The sequence below is a fragment of the Stenella coeruleoalba genome (assembly GCF_951394435.1).
Source record: "Stenella coeruleoalba genome assembly, chromosome: 3".
Taxonomy (NCBI): Eukaryota; Metazoa; Chordata; class Mammalia; order Artiodactyla; family Delphinidae; genus Stenella; species Stenella coeruleoalba.
This window is the reverse complement of record NC_137148.1, coordinates 92,539,866-92,559,161: the sequence shown is the minus strand read 5'-3', so window position 1 is coordinate 92,559,161 and position 19,296 is coordinate 92,539,866. Positions and strand designations below refer to the sequence as shown.

General features: G+C 32.4%; 1 protein-coding gene across 7 annotated transcripts in view; it reads right to left on the bottom strand.

The window, feature by feature from the left end:
* Positions 1 to 1,733: 1,733 nt before the first annotated feature.
* Positions 1,734 to 19,296, bottom strand: part of YTHDC2 (YTH N6-methyladenosine RNA binding protein C2) — an 82,722-nt gene continuing 65,159 nt past the window's right edge. For 5 of the 7 annotated variants that reach the window (XM_079915318.1, XM_079915314.1, XM_079915319.1 and 2 more), the window contains 6 exons: positions 17,658 to 17,767; positions 15,999 to 16,291; positions 11,725 to 11,899; positions 5,794 to 5,997; positions 4,861 to 5,043; positions 1,734 to 3,636 (listed from right to left, as the gene is read on the bottom strand). In XM_079915318.1, the coding sequence (XP_079771444.1) occupies positions 3,556 to 3,636; positions 4,861 to 5,043; positions 5,794 to 5,997; positions 11,725 to 11,899; positions 15,999 to 16,291; positions 17,658 to 17,767 (1,046 nt within the window). In that variant the 3' untranslated portion in view covers positions 1,734 to 3,555. The remainder of the gene's footprint in view (positions 3,637 to 4,860; positions 5,044 to 5,793; positions 5,998 to 11,724; positions 11,900 to 15,998; positions 16,292 to 17,657; positions 17,768 to 19,296) is intronic. The other 2 variants (XM_079915315.1, XM_079915316.1) reach the window with 2 other exon arrangements.

Here is a 19,296-nt window from a genome sequence, read left to right as displayed (position 1 = left end):
ACCCAAAAGGTTACATACTTTATGATTTATTTAAATGATATTCTCAAAAGGAGAAAGCTAGAAATGTCAGAGAACAGACCAATGGCTGGCAGGTGTTAAGGGTATATAACTACAAAGGGGTAGCATGAGGGAGTTTTGGAGGTGATGGAACTGTATCTTGATTGTGATGGAAGTTACATAAATCTGTACATGTGTTAAAATTCATAAAGCTATACATCTAAGAAAAATTTGATTTTACTGTTTGTTAATTCTAGAAGTTAAATAAATTTTTAAAAAAATTTACAGTAAACCTAACACTGAATGATGACACAACTAATTGGCCAAACAGATATTCTGAGAAGAGTAGGCAGAGTGAATAGCTAAAACTAGTCTCTGATGCTGGAAGGTGCCTGGTATATTCAAGGAATAGTGAGGAGGTCAATGTGGCTAAAGTGGAATGAGCAGAGGAGGAGAGTAGAGTAGAGAAGTTCAGAGATGTAATGGGGGACCAGATCATAAAAGGTGCTTATACCATTATAAGGACTTTGGCTTTGAGTGAAATGGGGAGCCGCTGAAGGGTTTTGAGCAACAGAGTAATATGAACTGATTTAATGTTTTTAAAGGACTACTGATTTCTGTGTTGAAAACAGATTGGTGGCATGAGGAACAGGAGAAAAGGGAAGACATCTTAGGAATGATGGTGGCTCAGTCCAGAGTAGTTATGACACATGTGGTGAGAAACAGCTGGAGTCTAGATATATTTTGAAGGTGAAGCCAAGAAAATTTTCTGATGGATTAGTTTGAGAGAAATAAAGGAATCATGGATGACTCCAAGTTTTCTGGCCTGAACAACCAAAAGAATGAAACTGGCATCAATTGAAAATAGGACAGCTTTAAGTGGAATAGATTGTGGGGAAAGAACTGTAGTTCAATTTTGAATATACAGAATTTGACATTTTATTAGACAGCCAAGTAGAAATTCATTTTTGGCTAGAAAGACCATGATGCATCCAGTGGCCCTGGCTATACTGACTGCACTGTATGGTCCTCTGGGTAGAGAGGAATCATGGAGAATTCAGGAGCATAGTGAGGATCTGTGCTGCGGGAAGCTCATTCAGACTGAGAGGTGTGGCCACTTGTGAATTATGTGTCCAGTTTTTCACCCTGGTGTTGATTCAGGGGTTAAGTTCATTTGACTTATTCCTTAACACTTTCTCTGTCTCAGGATATAAGGTTTTAAATGGTGAAGAATGAGTCTCTGAGCATAAATTCTTAAATGAACATGCCTTTTCTTGAAGTACTCATTTGAGATTATTCTTTCCTTATTGTCTATCTTTGCTGTAATTGGTAGAGTGAAGCTGGGTTGTTCAGTGGATGCAATAATGCAGTACCATCATGCAGTGTCCTGAGAACAAAAGGTCCACGGCTACATATTCTATTAATAAGCAAAGGATTTTATATAAAAACACGTCTTGGGATTTTACCCATTCCCCTATCGTAATAAGGCAATTTTTTTTTGAGGGGGAGGTATTGATATGAGGCCATCACCTTCTATTGCAATTTAGTATTCTTCAAAGTGTATGAAATTCATTAATATCTCAAGGGGTATTGTTGATCATTGTTACCTTAGTCCTACTATATAGTGTCAGAAATAACAAAATTTTAATGATTTAACAGAACTTCATTTAATAAGTATGTTTAAAGTTCATCTCTTCCAAAAAACAGCATTTTAATTACATTCAAATTGTGTTCATCTTAAATATCAACAAACTCATCATTTACATACAGGGATATATATTAGAAAACAGATGGAAATTAAAACAACTTCTATTTTTTAGAAGTTCTTACTTCCAAATTAGGACACTGTGAACTGCTAAATATGTACCTAAACAAAATGTATCCATTATCAGAAAACCACAACTTGCTCTAATAGGAAAAGAAGTGTAATACGCATATAGTGGAACATAATTCACATAGGCTTAATTTACAGTTATGTTTCAGAGTATAAAACAAACAAAAATCCTGTACCTACAAATACAGGCAAAAGTCACAGCCGACATTTTAAACTAATGCACCAACATATAATGCTCTCCCAGAGAAAGTAGAAGAGTTCCCAAGATTTTATGTTGACCCATGATTTTTCACTTCTTTGTTGTCAAATACAGAAGCAGAGGACTTAGAGTTTTCTTTTTGTCTTTAAATCATATTCATGTTGGTTTTTTGTTACATGGCAATGACCCAACTGCATCATGAGAAGTGCTATCAAACCTGTTCTATTTAGAACTCAGTAACCAAGACATTTCTTTGATTTCTCCCTGTACCTCTATTTCCCTTCAGAAAGCGTCTAAGGAAACTACATAGACAATTGTGGTAAAGAGAGCAAACCAAATAATTCTGAGATGGCAAAGAAATACATGAGAGTTGGCACTAACATGGGTTTACAAAAAGTTATCCACCATTTATTAAACCACAAATGCAAAAAAAGAGAAATCTTACCTGGAAACATAAGTAGAATAAAAAGTACTAGAAAACAAATAGAAGGCATTTAGAATTGTGGCGTTTGGAGGCTTCAGTTTGGAAGACATAGAGAAACCAAGCTACCAGTAACTGTTAAGAGCATTTCTTTTCAACTTGTATAATTTACTTAAATTTTTAACCTGTCTAAATCAACTTTCTCTAGCCAAAACAAAGAGATCATAATCACTGTTTTTATATCAGAGATGTGTGACGACTGTAATGTAGGAGAAAAGAATGTTTGGGACACATCAGGTTAAAAGAGGTAGCACCAGGAATAAAACTAAGCACTTAATCTGATCTGATCAAAGTCAGGGAGAAATTCTGCCTTTCTTCAATTTTTACTGCATTTCATAGTTGCAAAAAAAGAACATCCTTTTTTTTTCTTCCTTAATGTGCCTCAGGTTAAAAATGGCACAATGAATAGTCCTTAATCAGCACACATTATTTTTGAAAGGGACATTTTTAGATTTTGGTCATTTGCTTTTCTTTGCTTGTTTTTTAATGATAAATCTTTAGAGTTGACTCTTCTAAAATGTTGCTCAGATGGACAGATATAGTCAGACCTTTCTTAAAAGTAAACAATTTACTCTGCGTTAAAAAAAATCACCAATAAGAGTTCTAAGTCAGTGTTTCAAACAAATGAAATGTTTAACTTCAAATTAAGTATGTTTAACTGCTATTGTGTTAAATAATGAAACTAACTCTATTTCATTCAATTATAAACATATTAACAAACATATAATCATTCCCTATGATCACTATAAAAATTAAATTATCCTTTTCTCTTTGAAGATGGTGGTTCTAAAGCAACACTTTCAACCAGAAAAGCCCATTCAGAATAACACACAACCCCATTTCAGTTTTTGGAAGTCAGTGCATTCAGTGGTTATGAGCAGGCATGATGTTCTTCTGAAGCTAAGAAGTCTGGAAGGGTTAAAAAAAAAGAAGAAGAAGAGGAAGAAAAAGAAGAAAAAAAGAAAAGATAAATAATCTGAAAGATATCCTTAATGATCACAAATACTGCCAGTACTCAAAGTCAAGTATGGTATAACCTGAATGTCAATCAGTTGTGGTTTTTTCTCCCAATGAAAGGCGTTCCCATAACTGGAGCAACTGTTCACCAACCTGAGGTTCTAGTTCCTAGATAAACCAAAAGTCAGAATGAACATAAAAAGGACTAGACTGAATTTTTTATCATCAAAACCTATACTGATAAAAATGTAAGAAAATCAAATCAAATTCCATGTTTCTACAAGAACATGCTAAACTCCTATGTTATGCATTGCTCTAATTCTTTTCGTTAAGATTCAGAATTGACTTCCAGATTTCCAAGACTGTAGTTAACCTGCAAATATTGCAACTCTCTGTGACAAAATGGTGAGAAATTTCCAGGGAGTTCTTCTGCAATTTTTTCTATCTGGAAATAATGAATTTTGTTTTCATGGAGATTTAGCAAAAGCACTCAGCTTAAACTTCCAAAGGTTTATGGTGATACTTAGCATATTAGATGTTTGGGGTATTTTTCTCAAGAAACTATCTTGGATGACTATAAGGAATGTGACTTATTTCAAAATCATTATTATAGAATAAAAATGAAAATATTTTTATATATTTGAAAAGAGCATTTATAGTCCCCTTGTGACATCATGTGCACTTAAAAGGAACCCTAACACTTTTCATATGGTGATTTGAACTGAGTCACACTTGTTCAAATAAAGTATTAGATGTGACCTTAGGCAAGACTAGATAGATTCTCTGACTCTATTTTCTCCTATAAAATATTTGGCTAATAACTCATTTTAGGCCTAAGAATTGAACTACCTCATATAAAGAAGCTAGCCCAGTAGTCAATATATCAATATATGTTAATTCCCATCACCTTAACTAGTTTAAAATACATAGCAGCATCATGAAGGCAAAGCAAAGCATAATAAAAATAAAACAAGCCACAAAAATATTAAAAGGTTATTATTTATGTTATATCATTAGTTAAAGCCATAAAGAACTTAGATACTGTTGTTATCCTTAGACTTTAGTGAAATTACTTCAGAATTACACTAGGTTTTGATCATATCTTTAGTTAAACAGGAATCTCCAAGAATTGACTTATGAAAGATTTTATATATGCAATGACAGAGCAAAGTCAAATTTACAAAATGTTAAAAAAAACCAGTGAGCTCTGTCAGGCACATTTGAAAGTAGGCTTTTAACTAGCACTTTTACAAATCTGAACCATTATCTCCCCATGTGCACATAGAATATACAATTTGTATTCTTGCATTTGCTCCTCAAACAAATCACTGAATAACAGCCAAACAAAACAAAAAGAAGAGTGGAAGAAAAATATTAAATGCCATTGCATACCTGCCCATCTCTGCTTATCTGGACTTTCTTGTTGTCATTCCAAGGATTGAGTAAATGGTGTGCAAACTGAAAGGGAAGACTTTCTTTTCGTATCCACTCCACCTTAAACACTCCTCCTAGTCCAGCTGAACCCCAGTCCTGACTCTTCTCCCTTCCTATCTCAGAAGACATTCTAGAAAATCCCTGTGGGTAAAATGAGGGGAAATGGTGAAGGTGAGGATGACATTAAGACTCTGAATTCAATTTATCTGAGAAACTCTGAGTTGTTTTTTTTTTATTTTAAGGTAAAAATGTAATATAAAAATAATATATAACAAAAATCCAGAAAGCCACCCATTGTTTTTTATAAAAAGATGAATTAGCAAATTTTAGAGGAGAGACCAATTCCAGCCTTCTAATATAATTTCAAATACAAACAGATATTTTCTAAATAATATATCATAGTTCTAAACCCACATTTATCCATTACAAATGGATACAATCTAACTTCTGGGTTTTTAATTCCAAAAATGATAATATCAAATAATAATTCATTATTTTATAAATTCAGATATACATCAAATAAAGATGAGTTAAGAAACACACTCAGTTTCCTGACAGTCAAAACTAATCTCTTTGGCCTATTTAAAATAAACATTTTATCAAAAAGTCACGCTTCTCATTACTTTTAATCCACCTGAGAAATAGTAAATCTAAAGTTGTCTCAAAAGGAAAAATTGTTTATCTGGAAAAGCTCTGGTAAAACAAGGCAAAAGTAAAGGGATCCCTATACATCATTCCTTTGAAGAGGTGCAATATATTCCTCATCCAAGCACAATGCATTCTTGCATTCCAATGCAATAAAAAGCCAGCTTCTTTTTAACCTCTATGATTTAAATGATCTAATCTGCAAACAGAAGAACAATGCCCTTTTACTGCTTCAGGATGGCTCACCTGGAAATGTCCAGATCCTTGAACAGAAAATATCAAGTAAACCATGCTGCTTTCCCAAAAGGCTCGGTTTAGCTTCCTCTCATTACTAGAGGTTGTAGACCAGATACCCTTCTGTTGAGAAATTTCAAGGTTTCTCAGATTGCTACTCTTCATTATGAAGTATCGAATAGGCATGTTTGGTCTTGGTGAAGGAGATTTTGAGCCCTAAAAAAGGAAGTATAAATTCTTGAAAGGTAATTTGACCTTTCAAAATCAATAGGCTCCATTAAACATCTTCATAAATATATAAACCAAAATATTTTACCAAACAGTCAACAAATGCAAATAGCTCTATCATGCCTGAAAACCTACACAAGGCTCAATCAAAATGAGGTTAAAGAGCCAAAACCAAGCACTCATTTTCAGAGTATTCAAAATCCCTTATCAAGAAAGGATCCTGGGCTTCCCTGGTGGCGCAGTGGTTGAGAGTCCGCCTGCTGATGCAGGGGACACGGGTTTGTGCCCTGGTCCGAGAAGATCTCACATGCCACGGAGCGGCTGGGCCCGTGAGCCATGGCCGCTGAGCCTGCGCATCCAGAGCCTGTGCTCCACAACGGGAGAGGCCACAACAGTGAGAGGCCCACACACCACAAAAAAAGAAAGACAGAAAGAAAGAAAGGATCCTGGTTTGCCAACTTTGATTTACACTCCAAATGTACTTTCAGAAAATATTTTAATAAACTTGCGAAGTCTGAAAACAAAACAAAAATTGCTCCAGCTTACCGCCTTGATACAGTTTCCAGGCAATGCGGGAAGGGAAACACAAACAGAATCCAATGGTCTTACTGAATTGCAGACATAGACCTTAGAGTTTAAAGGCCAAGGTAACTAGATTTTCCATGGCAGTGTACTATATAGAAGGAAGCTTCATGGGAAGAGAACTCCCAGGGAACTGCAGAAGGGGTTCCCAGAAGTTTTTGGCTAAGTAGTGACCTGCACATAGGTAAGAAAAAATGACCCGAGGCCAGGAAAGATCCAAAGGAAAAGAGTTCTTAGAGCTCACACACGGTTGGGAATACTTCATCTTATTCCAGACAGAAAAGAAAGAACTTGTAATACATAGTGCATTAGCCCACAGAAGGATCATACCTTAGTACTGGAACTAAATTAGTATCAGAATAAAAACTGCCCTGGATCCACCCTAACACTGCGTAAAAGCAAATCCCGGAAGGATTACACTGATTGCAACTAACTTAACTGTGTATCAGAAAAATGTCTAACACTATTTAAAGAAATACAACAAAATATAGCAGCCAAACAAAATTTTAAGGAATGCAAACAACAGGAGAATACGACACACAACCAGAAAAAGATTAATCAACAGGAACAGAGTGAGATCTGACAGATGATGATATTAGGAGATAAGAATTTAAAGCAGCTATCCTAAATCTATGTGCTATGTTCAAGAAGGTGAAGGAAACATAAATGTGATGAGTGGGGAAATAGAAGGTATTTTTTTAAAGACCCAAAGGAAGTTCTGGAGATTAAAATATAATATATGAAGTAAAAATACACTAAAAAGAATGCACATCAGATTAAACATTACAAATAAAAATATCAGTGAATTTAAAGATGTAGCAATAGAAATGATCTCAAATGAAGGAAAGAGACAAAAACAACTGAAAAAAATGAAGAGAATATCAGTGACCCGTGGAACAATATCAAGTAGTCTTACATTTGTATACCTAGAGTTCCAGAGAAGAAGGGGAAGAGATGAGATATAAAAAAAATATGAAAAATAATGGTGTTAAATTTCCCAAAATTGACGGAAACTATAAATATACAGATTAAAGAGGAAATATAAAGAGAACCAGACCGAGTCATATCAAAATCAAATTGCTGAAAACCAGTGGAAAAAGAAAATCTTAAAAGCAGCTAGGGAAAAAAAGACAAATTATATATGGAGAAAGAAAGATAAGAATGATAGTAGACATCTCATGAGAAACTATGTAAACTACTAATATGATAGTATTATAATAATGAAAGAAAATCACTGTCAACCTAGAATTATATACACAGTAAAAATATCTTTCAAAAATAAAAGTGAAAAAGAATTTTCACACAAAAGCTAAAAGAATTCATTTCCTGCAGATCTGTACTTAAAGAAATGTTAAAAGAAGGTTTTCAGCCAGAAGAATATGATCCAAGACAGAAATTCGTGTCAATACAAAAGAATAAAAAGCACAGGAAACTGTAAATATTGAGTAAATATACAGGACATTTTCCTAACTTTTGATAAAAAGATAATTGACTATGTAAATAAAAAGCAATACATTGTGGCATTTATAACATATGCTGAAAAAAAATGTATGAAACCAATAACAGAATGGATTGAAGGGTAAAATAAAAGTACATTATTGCAAGGTTCTCAAACTGTAACTGAAAGGGCATAATACTGATTCAGGATACATTAGGGTAAAGTAAAAATGACTTAACTAGTGAATTCTATCCAACATTTAAGGAAGAAACAATACCAAATCTATACATCTCTTCCAAAAAATTGAAGTGGAAGGAACACTTCCCAACTAATCTTTAAGAGTACAGCATTATTCTGATACCAAAACTATCCAAAGATAACATAAAAAAGATAACTAGAGAATAATATCTCTCATAAACAAAGATTCCCTCATTTAACAAAATTTTTGATGGAACAAAATCAAATCTAGCAATATTTTAAAAGGATAATAGATTATGACCAAGAGAGGTATAAACATTAGAAAATCAATGAAATCCATTATATTAACAGACCAAAAAAAAAAAATTGTATTATCATTTCAATAGATGTAAAAAAAAACAAAACACTGAGTATAATTCAATGCTTATTCCTAACAAACCTTCTTATCAAACTAGATCCAAAAGAAAACATCCCACTAAATGGTGGAAGACTTAAGATTTACCCTCTAAGGTCAAGACAAAGAGGAGGGCTCTCAGCATCTTTATTAAATATTTTATTGCAGGTTCTAGCCATAGATATAAGGCAAGAAAAGAAATAAACGGCGTTCACTTTGGAAAGGAAAGAAGTAAAACTACCTTTATTAACAGCATGATTGTCCATGTAGAAAATCCTGAGAAATCTACATAAAAAGCTAATAGAATTAATAAGTGAAGTAAGGTCATAGGATATAGGATAAATATACAAAAATCAAATGTATTTCTATATGATACCAATGAACTGAAACTTAAAATTTAAAAAGAACAACAGCATCAAAAATATAAACTATTTAGGAATAAATGTAACAAAAAAACTGTAATATTTGAACTCTGAAATTCACAAAACACTGTTGAGAGAAATTAAAGACTATCTAAATAAATGCAGCTATGCTTATGGATTGGAAGACTAAAAATTGTTAATTGTAGATTTTCAAGTTGATCTATAGATTTAGTGCAATTCCACTCAAAATACCAAAAAGTTTTTCTGTAGCAATTGACAAGCTTCTTCTAAGTTTATACAAAAGCACAAAGATTGCAGAAGAGCGAAAACAATTTTGCAAAAGAAGAACAAATTTGGAGAAAAATCATTAACTGATTTCAAGACTTACTAGGAAGCTATTATATAATCAAGTCACTGTAGCACTGGCAAAGGAGAAGTATGCAGATCAATGAAATAGAGTCCAATAAGTAGAAAACATATTTATGGTCAATTGATTCTTGACAAAGGTGCCAAGGTAATTCAATGAAAAAAAGATCTTTTCAACAGATGGCTCTGGAACAACTGTATAGGCAAACACCAAAAAATTATCGTTCACCCACCCATATTATAAACAAAAATTAACTTGAAATTAATTAATTCAAGGTATATGAAATAGATCATATACCTATCAATACATGTAAAAGTTCCAACTGTAAAATCTCTAGAAGAAAGCACAGGAGAAAATCTTGGGTTAGGCAAGGACTTCTCAGGACACCAAAAATATGAACCCTAATACAAAAAACAGATGAAACCAAAATAGAAAAAAATAGATTAAATGGATTTCCATCAATATTTGTTCTTTAAAAGACAACTGAATTGCTTTGCTGTACACCTGAACCTAATACAATATTGTAAATCAACTATACTCCAACATATAATAAAAATTAAATTAAAAATATAAAAAAAAATAAAGTAAATAAGCAACAAGGATACATTGTACAGCACAGGGAAATACAGCCATTATTTTGTAACAACTTTAAGTGGAGTATGATCTATAAAAATATCGAATCACTATGTTGTACACATAAAACTAATATACTATTGTAAATCAAGCATACCTCAATAAAAAATTTTTAAAAACACTCATAAATAAATAAAGTGATGGGTTACATGAGAAAAAAAAAAGACACCATTAAGAAAATGTAAATGCAAGCACAGACTACTAGAAAAAATGTTCAAAACATAAAATTAAGACTTGTATCCAGAATATACTAAGAAACGCTTACAACTAAATAAAAAAAGACAACCAATAAACAATGTAAAGAGGTTAACAAAAATTTGCACAGATATTTCACCAAAGAAGATTCAGAAATGGCAAAAAAGCACATGAAATGATGCTCAACATCCTTAGTCACTGGGGAAATGCAAAGTAAAACTACAGTGGAGTATCACTATATACCCATGAGAATGGCTAAAATTAAGAGACTAGTAATGTTAAGTATTGTTATGAATACTGAACAAATGGAATTCTCATAGATTATTGAAGGGAATAGAAAATAGTACAGCTATTTCAGAAAACAGTTGAGTAGTTTCTTGTAAAGTTACACTTACCATACAACCCAACAAACCTACTCCTGGGTATGTACCCAAGATTAGAAAACATATCTACACGTAAAGATTTGTACCTGAATATTATTCATAATAGTCAAAAAGTAGAAATGATCCAAATGTCCATCAATGGTAAATAGATAAACATACTGTGGCATATCCATACAATGGAATACTACTCAGCAATAAAAAGTAATAAACTAATAATACACTCAATAATACAGATGAATTTCAAAAGTGAAATAGCCAGTCATAAAAAGCTATATACATTCCATTTACAGGAAGTTCCAAAAAAAGCAAAATTCCCAGAACAAAGAGTAGTTTAGTGGTTGCCAGAATCTAGGGGTGATGGGCATGTTCTCTACATGACTATAGTACAGTTACATGATTGTACACATTCGTCAAAATTCACTCAATTGTACAGTTTAAATCCGTGAATTTTATTGTGTAAATTATGCCTTAATAAAGGCACTTTAAAATTAAAAACAAAAAAACAAAAAAATCTTAAAACCTAAGAATGCAAATCTGCAAAAACACTGCTTTTCCTCTTACTTAACAAGAGTAGTTCAGCAGACATTTTCACCAGAACCACATCATATAGCTAACGAACACTAATCGAATACTCAGGTACTAACAATGCAGGAAAGTAAATGTAAACATATTCTAGACATTTGAAGTCATTCGTATTACAAATTTTTTAAAAGATACATAGTTCTCAATTCTTTATCAACATTTCCTATCTTCCTAACCCCATCCAGTCTTGTGTTTTTTAATATAACCATTGAATTGGAGAAATCAATTAAGAATTGAAAGAAACTATTGTTTTCAATTCTGAAGGTATGAACCAAAATTAATTTAAGAAAATCTTCTTGTCATTTGTTTTGAACAAAAAAAAGGTTCTAAAGATACAGAAAGGAAATCATGAACTGCCTAGCTACATGCCATCAGTGAATGACCTATTAGGTTTAAAACACCCCAAGATGATAATAACCTAAAATATCTGGCAAGCAGGAAAAAACTAAAATATTTACTCAGTTTGTCAGCTTCTATTTATATCTAGAACAGAGGCCATGATTAGTCACTTAAAAACAATTATTTTATAATTTTGTTTAAATATGTAACATCAGATTTGCTACAAATCCTTGATACTCTACCTTTCCTGAGGATGGAGGAGAAGGACTAGCACAAGGACTTTGATAATTATTGCTGTCTGTATTCACAGAAGACTGATCTGACCTGTCATCAGTGCTTCGTTTAGGATGTAAAATTCCTCTATCTTTGTACTTCTGAGGTGGGTGCAGTGCTGGAGATGGAGATTTCATCAATACTCTTGAGTGAAAATGAGAAAGCAAAGATCAGTTATACATAAGTTCATAATACAAAGCACAGTCCATTTCAAACCAAAGCTCCAATGACACTTTGATTTATGGAATAGTATTTAAAAAGGCAATTTCATTCTTCAATTACATTTAGATGAAAGAGTTGTATTATTACAGTATACTTACAAAAACAACATTTAAAATAATACAAAAATACATTTAAAACAACCTATAAAAATCTTTAACTTAATATTAAATACCCAAGTATTATTCCCTTACAAAACTCCTAATCTCTTTTAATGTCAGTCCAGGAGAAGTCCTTAACAATTATAATGTCTTATATTGATGTTTAATGTCTTTTAACATTATAAAATTAATTAAATATACCTGTGCTAATGGCCTTTCCTAGAATATCACTGACTCCGCTTCCATTCCACTTTCATATAATATCGTAAAGCCAAATACAATAGATTTCAAAAGCATACTAAAAATTACAGTATGGTAAAGTGGAAATAAGACAGGACTAGAGTCAGGAGAGAAGGTTTTTGGGACAGTACTAAATTTACAACTAACGAGGCAGGTGATCCTGGACAAGTCTTAATTTATCTGAGTTTTAATTTCCTTACCTGTTAGATAAAGGGAGTAAATTAGATAAACGCTAAGATTCTTCTGTTTTAAAATTCTATCAATAAATGCAGCAAAAACGGCAGTCAGGAATTTTATAATTTTTTAAAAAGTATACATCTTAGTGGAACAACCAGACATTAAAAAAAAGACATTAAGTACTTCCTAAAGTAGTGCAATATAAAGTTCATAGCACTACCTATAAAACATTCTTGCCAAAACACTGGATCTAATCAAGCCCTGAGAGCTAACCACCATTTTCCATGAAATACATAGGGTATAGCAATAAAAAGAAACCAGTACAGAATGTGGTACATCTAATACCACTGACCTCATTCCCTAAAAAAAGTCAGCAGAGGAACTAACTGCTCTAGATCACAAGAGATTCAAGAAACAAGACACCCTAATACAATGCATGAGTCCTCCCTAGATGTTGTTTCAAATAAATCTATAGTTTGAGAATTGGGGAAATGATTATTTTATTGGGACTGATAATTGGATTTTGATTATGTAGGAAAAATCCCTCTATTTTTAAGAGATGCATATTTAAATACAGAAGGGTAAAATGACATGATGTGTGAGACTGATTTTTGAAATATGTAAACAGAAAAAGAAAGGAAGCAAGAAAAACATAATTGGGGTAGATAAAGCAAATAGGTGAAAATCTTGGTAAACTACTGAAGCTGAAATATGGAATTCACCATGACATATCATTTACTTTGCTATGTTTAACAATATTTATAATAAACAAACAAAACAAAAAAGGCCAAGTCATCAATAGTACATAAACTTCCACTGAGTCTTGCAATTATAATTATTCTGCCTTCAAAACAAGTTAAAATAGCTTATCCCCACAATTTGCTTCTCTTTCAGTAAGTATCTTAGATCCAATACTATTTCGTTCAAAAATGAAATAAAATAGCTAAAACCTAAAAATATTAATGAAAATATATAATGAATAAACATCTGAATAATTAATAACAACTTGATAAATGTAAAGAACCAACTTTTCAGGTTTTTTTCCCTCTCATGAATTGACGTTCAATGAATTATCAAGTTACACCTCTAAAATTCCATCATTCTTTCCCTGGCACTTTATTTACCTAAAAATTAGGTAACAGAACTTAACTGAGTGTAATACCTTATTAAAATAAAAATGATGTTTTCAATAGAACTAAATGTCTACTTTCGTGGTTTTCAATTTGATCTTTGACTCTGTGCTGTATTCTAAGCTTTTCTCTCATACTTGGCTTCCCCCCCAAAATTTCATGCACGTAGAAACAAAACATTCGTGTAAACCCTTCCAACCTAAATTTTTATTTAAGAGGAACAAAGAGTTCTGATAACTCATTTATATCTCATTTTTCTTATAGAAAAGATATGTTTATTCCCTGTAAATGAGCAAGTTATTATTTAGAAAATGACAATAAAAATTGGTTTAATTTTAAGGTGGGATGTGGGTAACTTCTATTTTTAAATAGTTTCTTAAACTTTTAAAAAATAGTTTCAATAAAATGCTTTTATTAAAAGAAATTACCTAATCTATATCTTGCCATGCTAGCATGAAAACTCTAACTATAACTCCCTTTTCTCCAAGAAGTAATCCTAGAAAGATTATAACTTCTCCACTCAAAAATAAATCTTCCTAAGAGTCCTCATTCTATTCCTCAACAAGCTACATCAATTCCAGGCCTTATCTATTAATGCTACCAAAAGTCTAAAAGTGGATGAAATTCTGTATCTCACTGTTCAACAGACAAGAGAATGAAGAATGCAAGGCTACAACTTGTAAGGAAAGGAAAATGGTAGACACTGGTATCACAGGTGGAGAAATGAATTTATAAGATAATCAGTTTCTAAAGCATAACTAATATTACACTTTATAATTCTGATTTTCTTCTTCTGTATTTCCAAATTTTATTAAATGAGTATGTCTTACTTTTATAAAGAAAAAAAAAAATGAAGGGTTTTTTCCCCTAAAACTGTATGTGTGTAGTATGTGTGTATGTATATAGACACATATGTGTGTAAAAAGTCTCTGTGAATATAACAGGTTTTTTACACATTAGTCTATAAATAACTCTACCACATAATTTCTATGCAAATGTATTCTCACATTCTAAACAATCATTGTTCAAGTAAACTTTTAGAACACTCTTTTTAGAAAGTGAAGCGTGTCTAAGTAGAAGATGTGTTTTTTACTATTTTCCTTTCACTTGGCAGTGTCTACATCAGAGAAAAAGGTTCAGGGATGCATATTACGAGAAGGTTCTCTAAGCAATTGGTTAAATTATTCCTAAAATGTAATATATGAAGAACTTGGAAATCACCATGTATTATTCCTTTTCAACTGAAGTCTTAACTGATAACATGCTTTTATGCTTCATTCAAATAAGTAAAATCTGATCAAAAGAAGGCAGGTACTATATACTCCATCTGATCCTTGAAAAACAATAAGCACTACAAATCTTTTATGTTTCCATTGTTCCTATTTTCAGGTTTTTAACAATGAAATCATATTCTTATCACAGAGACTATCTATCATACTGCCAAAATTAGCATTCCAAGCAAGAATTTTGTCTCTGTTATCAATTCTAACCTGGTTTAAAAAAAAAAAATTAACTGATATAAAGAAATTTAAATTTGATTCTAACAAATATTTTTACAACCAGAAATATTTCTGCATCATGACCAACAATTCATTATAACCACTATTATACCACCAAATACATTTTTGGATAAATAATTCAATATAAGAGCTCTCATTATTATTACTAATCATATAATAAACAAAAAAATCACATCTAATTGCTAAATGCTAGAAAGGATAAAAGAAGTTAGCTAAACTAAAAAATTTTGCCAAGACAGTAAATTTATTTACTTTTTTAATATATGTATGCCTCCCCTCAATAAAATGTAAACTCTCTGAAGAAAGAGATTTTGTCTGTCTTACACATTGCCATATCCCTCACACTAAGAACAACAGGCATTCAATGTGTCCCTGTATGAATGAATGAATAAAGTATTTTTCTGTAGGAATACTAGTCAGTGTTATTAATATCTAGGTAAGGCTTGTGGGAAGGCTGTTCTTCTAAATGGCCACAGCCAACACTTCTCGTTGTGAAGTATCTAGGAAAGATATGGCTTGACATATATCAACTAAAATACATAATAAAAAATGTTGCTATCTTTTTCTCAGACCCTAAATTTGTAAATTCTGGAAATTAAACGTTTTAAGCTTTTCCTGACAAAAAAATTTCCTTGTTAAATAACTCAAGACCCCAGGAGCTTGAAATCCTTAATATTATCTAACACTTGAAAGAGTTATCTTTTGAAAGTAACTCTTCCTATTTTATTGCGACCTTTTTGTGTATCTTAGATTATAAGAAAGTAATTTTAAAATATTATAAAAGCATGTGATTCTATGATAAATAACTATTTTCCTAGAGAAAATATCTCGTTTTGATAAAATGTTATGAATTTACCTTTCTGCAGTAGTAGACTCATCAGAAAATTCAATATCTGCTGAAATTTTCCTACTATTATTTGACCTCCAAGATGATGCCAAAGGAAGTTCTTCTGAAGACATAGGCCTTGGCCTTTGGCCAATCCCAGATGGTTGTTGTAAACCTGCAGACTGTTCTTCAGTGCTTAAAACAGCTATAATTGCTCTTATGGTAGCATCATCAACTTGGGACCAAGGTTTGGATGGAGCTCTCATTCGGCGTAAAAATAAGCTATGCCACTTCTGTCTAAGCTGCAGCAATAAACTGGCTGCCTATAATAAAATGGTTTCTTCAGTTCAAATAGATACAAGCAAAATATCTATCACACTTGCAAGACAACTATTTGTTTATTAGTTAAGGTCTAAAACTGTTTCCAAAGAACATGTTTTACATTTCATATCATTTACTATCAATTTCAGTCTTTCTGTTGCATGAAAGAAAGAAAATTTATTTACCATTTTGAGGCACTAGAGACCCAAAATCAAATGAAACACTCCAATGAGAGAGAAAGTAAACAATGTGTGGTAGAGTGTGATTAATACTGGAAAAGTAACAGCAGGGTAAATAAAGAAAAATACATTTAGTTCCATTCATACTTTATTTTTACTGCCAAATGATGATGTCCATAAGGCAGCTGAATTCATAGGTCCAGAGAAAAGCTTAAGCTAGAGATACAGATAAGATGTACCTGGAAGTTATCAATGCATAAATGGTTACTAAATCTACACATAGAGGTAAGGTCCTTAGAGATTGTGCAGAGACAGAAGAACAGAGTAAAGAACAGACTACTAGAGAACATCTAACTAAGGCACAAACACATACAGAAGAGTTAGTAAAAGAACCTAAGACGGAATGACCTCTCTAGATAGAAGAATCAGGAAATAGTAATGTCATAGAAACTAGTGACAAAGAAGTTAGGACAGGGGTGAGGAAGAAAAATGGGGAAGGGCAGAATCAATAAAAACAAGGGTATGGACAATAGCTAAATATGAGAGAAAGGTCAAATTTATCAAGGACAGCAGGCTGGCTTTGATAACCTGGAGGAGACAATATTGACCTTGGCAAGCACAGTTTCAGTGAAGTGAAAGATCGATGGGAATGGAAATGAGACTGCAGTAGGTTGAAGTGATAAATGAATGTATGGCAAAAAAGTAAACCTAGCCAGTATTGACTTTTAACAGTTGATATTGTCCCAAAAAAGGATATAGAATGATCTTTAAAAGTAAAGATGGAATTAAGGGAAGGTTTTATCAAGAAAAATTTTAATTTGAAAAAAAACATTCATCTTTCCTACTCCAGAGAAATATGAAAAGAGAAAACAGGATGAACTCACACCTTTCCCTTATAAACAGAGTTACATAAAATGAAAGGATTTCTTGTGTACCCAATATTCAATATTTTCTTATATACACAAAAATATTCAAATATTACCATGCTCAAATACTGAGCCACACCTAGAGTTTTCAAATCCTCTAGAGAATAAACCCCAATATGGCAGAGAATGTATGAAAACTGAAAAACAAGCTGTATTCTCTCATACTAAGGGCTCAATTTTAAAGATATAATTTTCATCACACTGTGTATCAATTCATACAACTGAATAAAAGAAATCTATCACACTACTAAAAAGCAACTTACCTCTGGCTCTAGTTTGAAATTGAGCCACTCATCAAGTTTTAAAGCTGCCAAATTAGCAGTAGTTCTGTCTTCCATTTCACTATCACTACTGTCATTAGGAATACCATCTGCTGTTCACACATATTGAAAGGAAAAAAAATTCACTTTTACTATCTTATATCACAGACAAAATAGTAAGTCAATATAGATACTCTACATTTACACAAATCCTCCTGATATACTAACAATTTGTGTGGGGAGTTCTCCAAACACAACAGGTCACAAATTAAAACTCAGTATCTGGCCATTGTTTATTTCTCTACTCAAATTCTAAATAAAAGAATTTTTCAAATTTTGTCAAGAACCCTCTTCTTTTTAATATCATTTACTAGCTGATGATTTCCAAATTTGTATTGCTAGTCCAAACTTTTTCCCTGAGCTCCAGATATGGATAATAAATCCACTGACTCAAAAAGAAAAAAATCTTACTTAGGATTCCTTAGCCATCTCAAATTTAACATGTCTAAGAGGACCCCTGTGTAGGACTTCCCTACACAACCTGCTCCTCCCAGTTTTCTGAATCTCAAATAAGTGGCACCAATTATTCAACTAGCTATCACAGCCAAAAACCCAAGAATTAATGATTCCTCCCTTTCACTCACCACCCACATTCGATCCAGCCATTACTAGTACATCCAAAATAATTTTAGATCTATTTCTTTTCATATCAGATGCCATCACTGTAGTTCTGAGCCATCATTATCTATCATAAGACCACTGCAAAAGCCTCCTACCTGCCTCTTCTCTTCCGTCCTTGCTCCTTCAAGCAATCCATTCTCACAGCCAAAATGATTTTTTTTTAACATAAATCACACCATGTTACTCCCTTCTTAAAACCCTTCAACGGTTTCCCTTGCATTTTCCTTTACAAGTCCATGTCTTTCTTTCAACCTCAGATCATCCCACTCTCACCTTCATCACTATGGTCCCAATCACACAATCTTTCTGTCTGTTCCTATATCATTTCCTAGTGCAGAATCTTGGTCCTCGACATCTTCTCCTACCTAGAGCATATTTCTGCATCTTCACATGGCTGATTTCTTCTCATACTTTAGAGCTCAGCTTAAATCTCATCTCCTCAGAGAAACTTGTCTAAGGTCCCTTTCTAAAGTAGGTCACTCCTAAGGAGACCCTCTTCATTTTCTTCAAAGTACCATGCATGTTATTTACTTTTTTGCTATATGTCAACACCCACTAACAGGTGAACTCCTGAAGACAGAAATACTCTGTATATCTTGTTTTCTGTTATATCCTCAATGCCTAGCACAATAACTGACATGTAATAGTTGCCCAATAAATATTTGCTGAATCACCAAATGGCAAAAAATTGGAAACAATCTAGATGTCCGACTATAAAGGAACATTTCAAATGCATTGTCACTATAATGTGATAGAATATTTTCCAGCCATTAATATGAAATATTAAAAATGTTTTTTATATTTTGTGAAATGAAAATAGCAGAATATAAACAGTATGGGTAAAATAACCTAAAATATGTAAACATACAGAAAAAAATGTATAATATTAAAAAGTGTTTGCGTAAGGGTAGTGGGATTATGGGTAACATTTCCTTTAAACAACTACTTTTTTGTTTTCTTT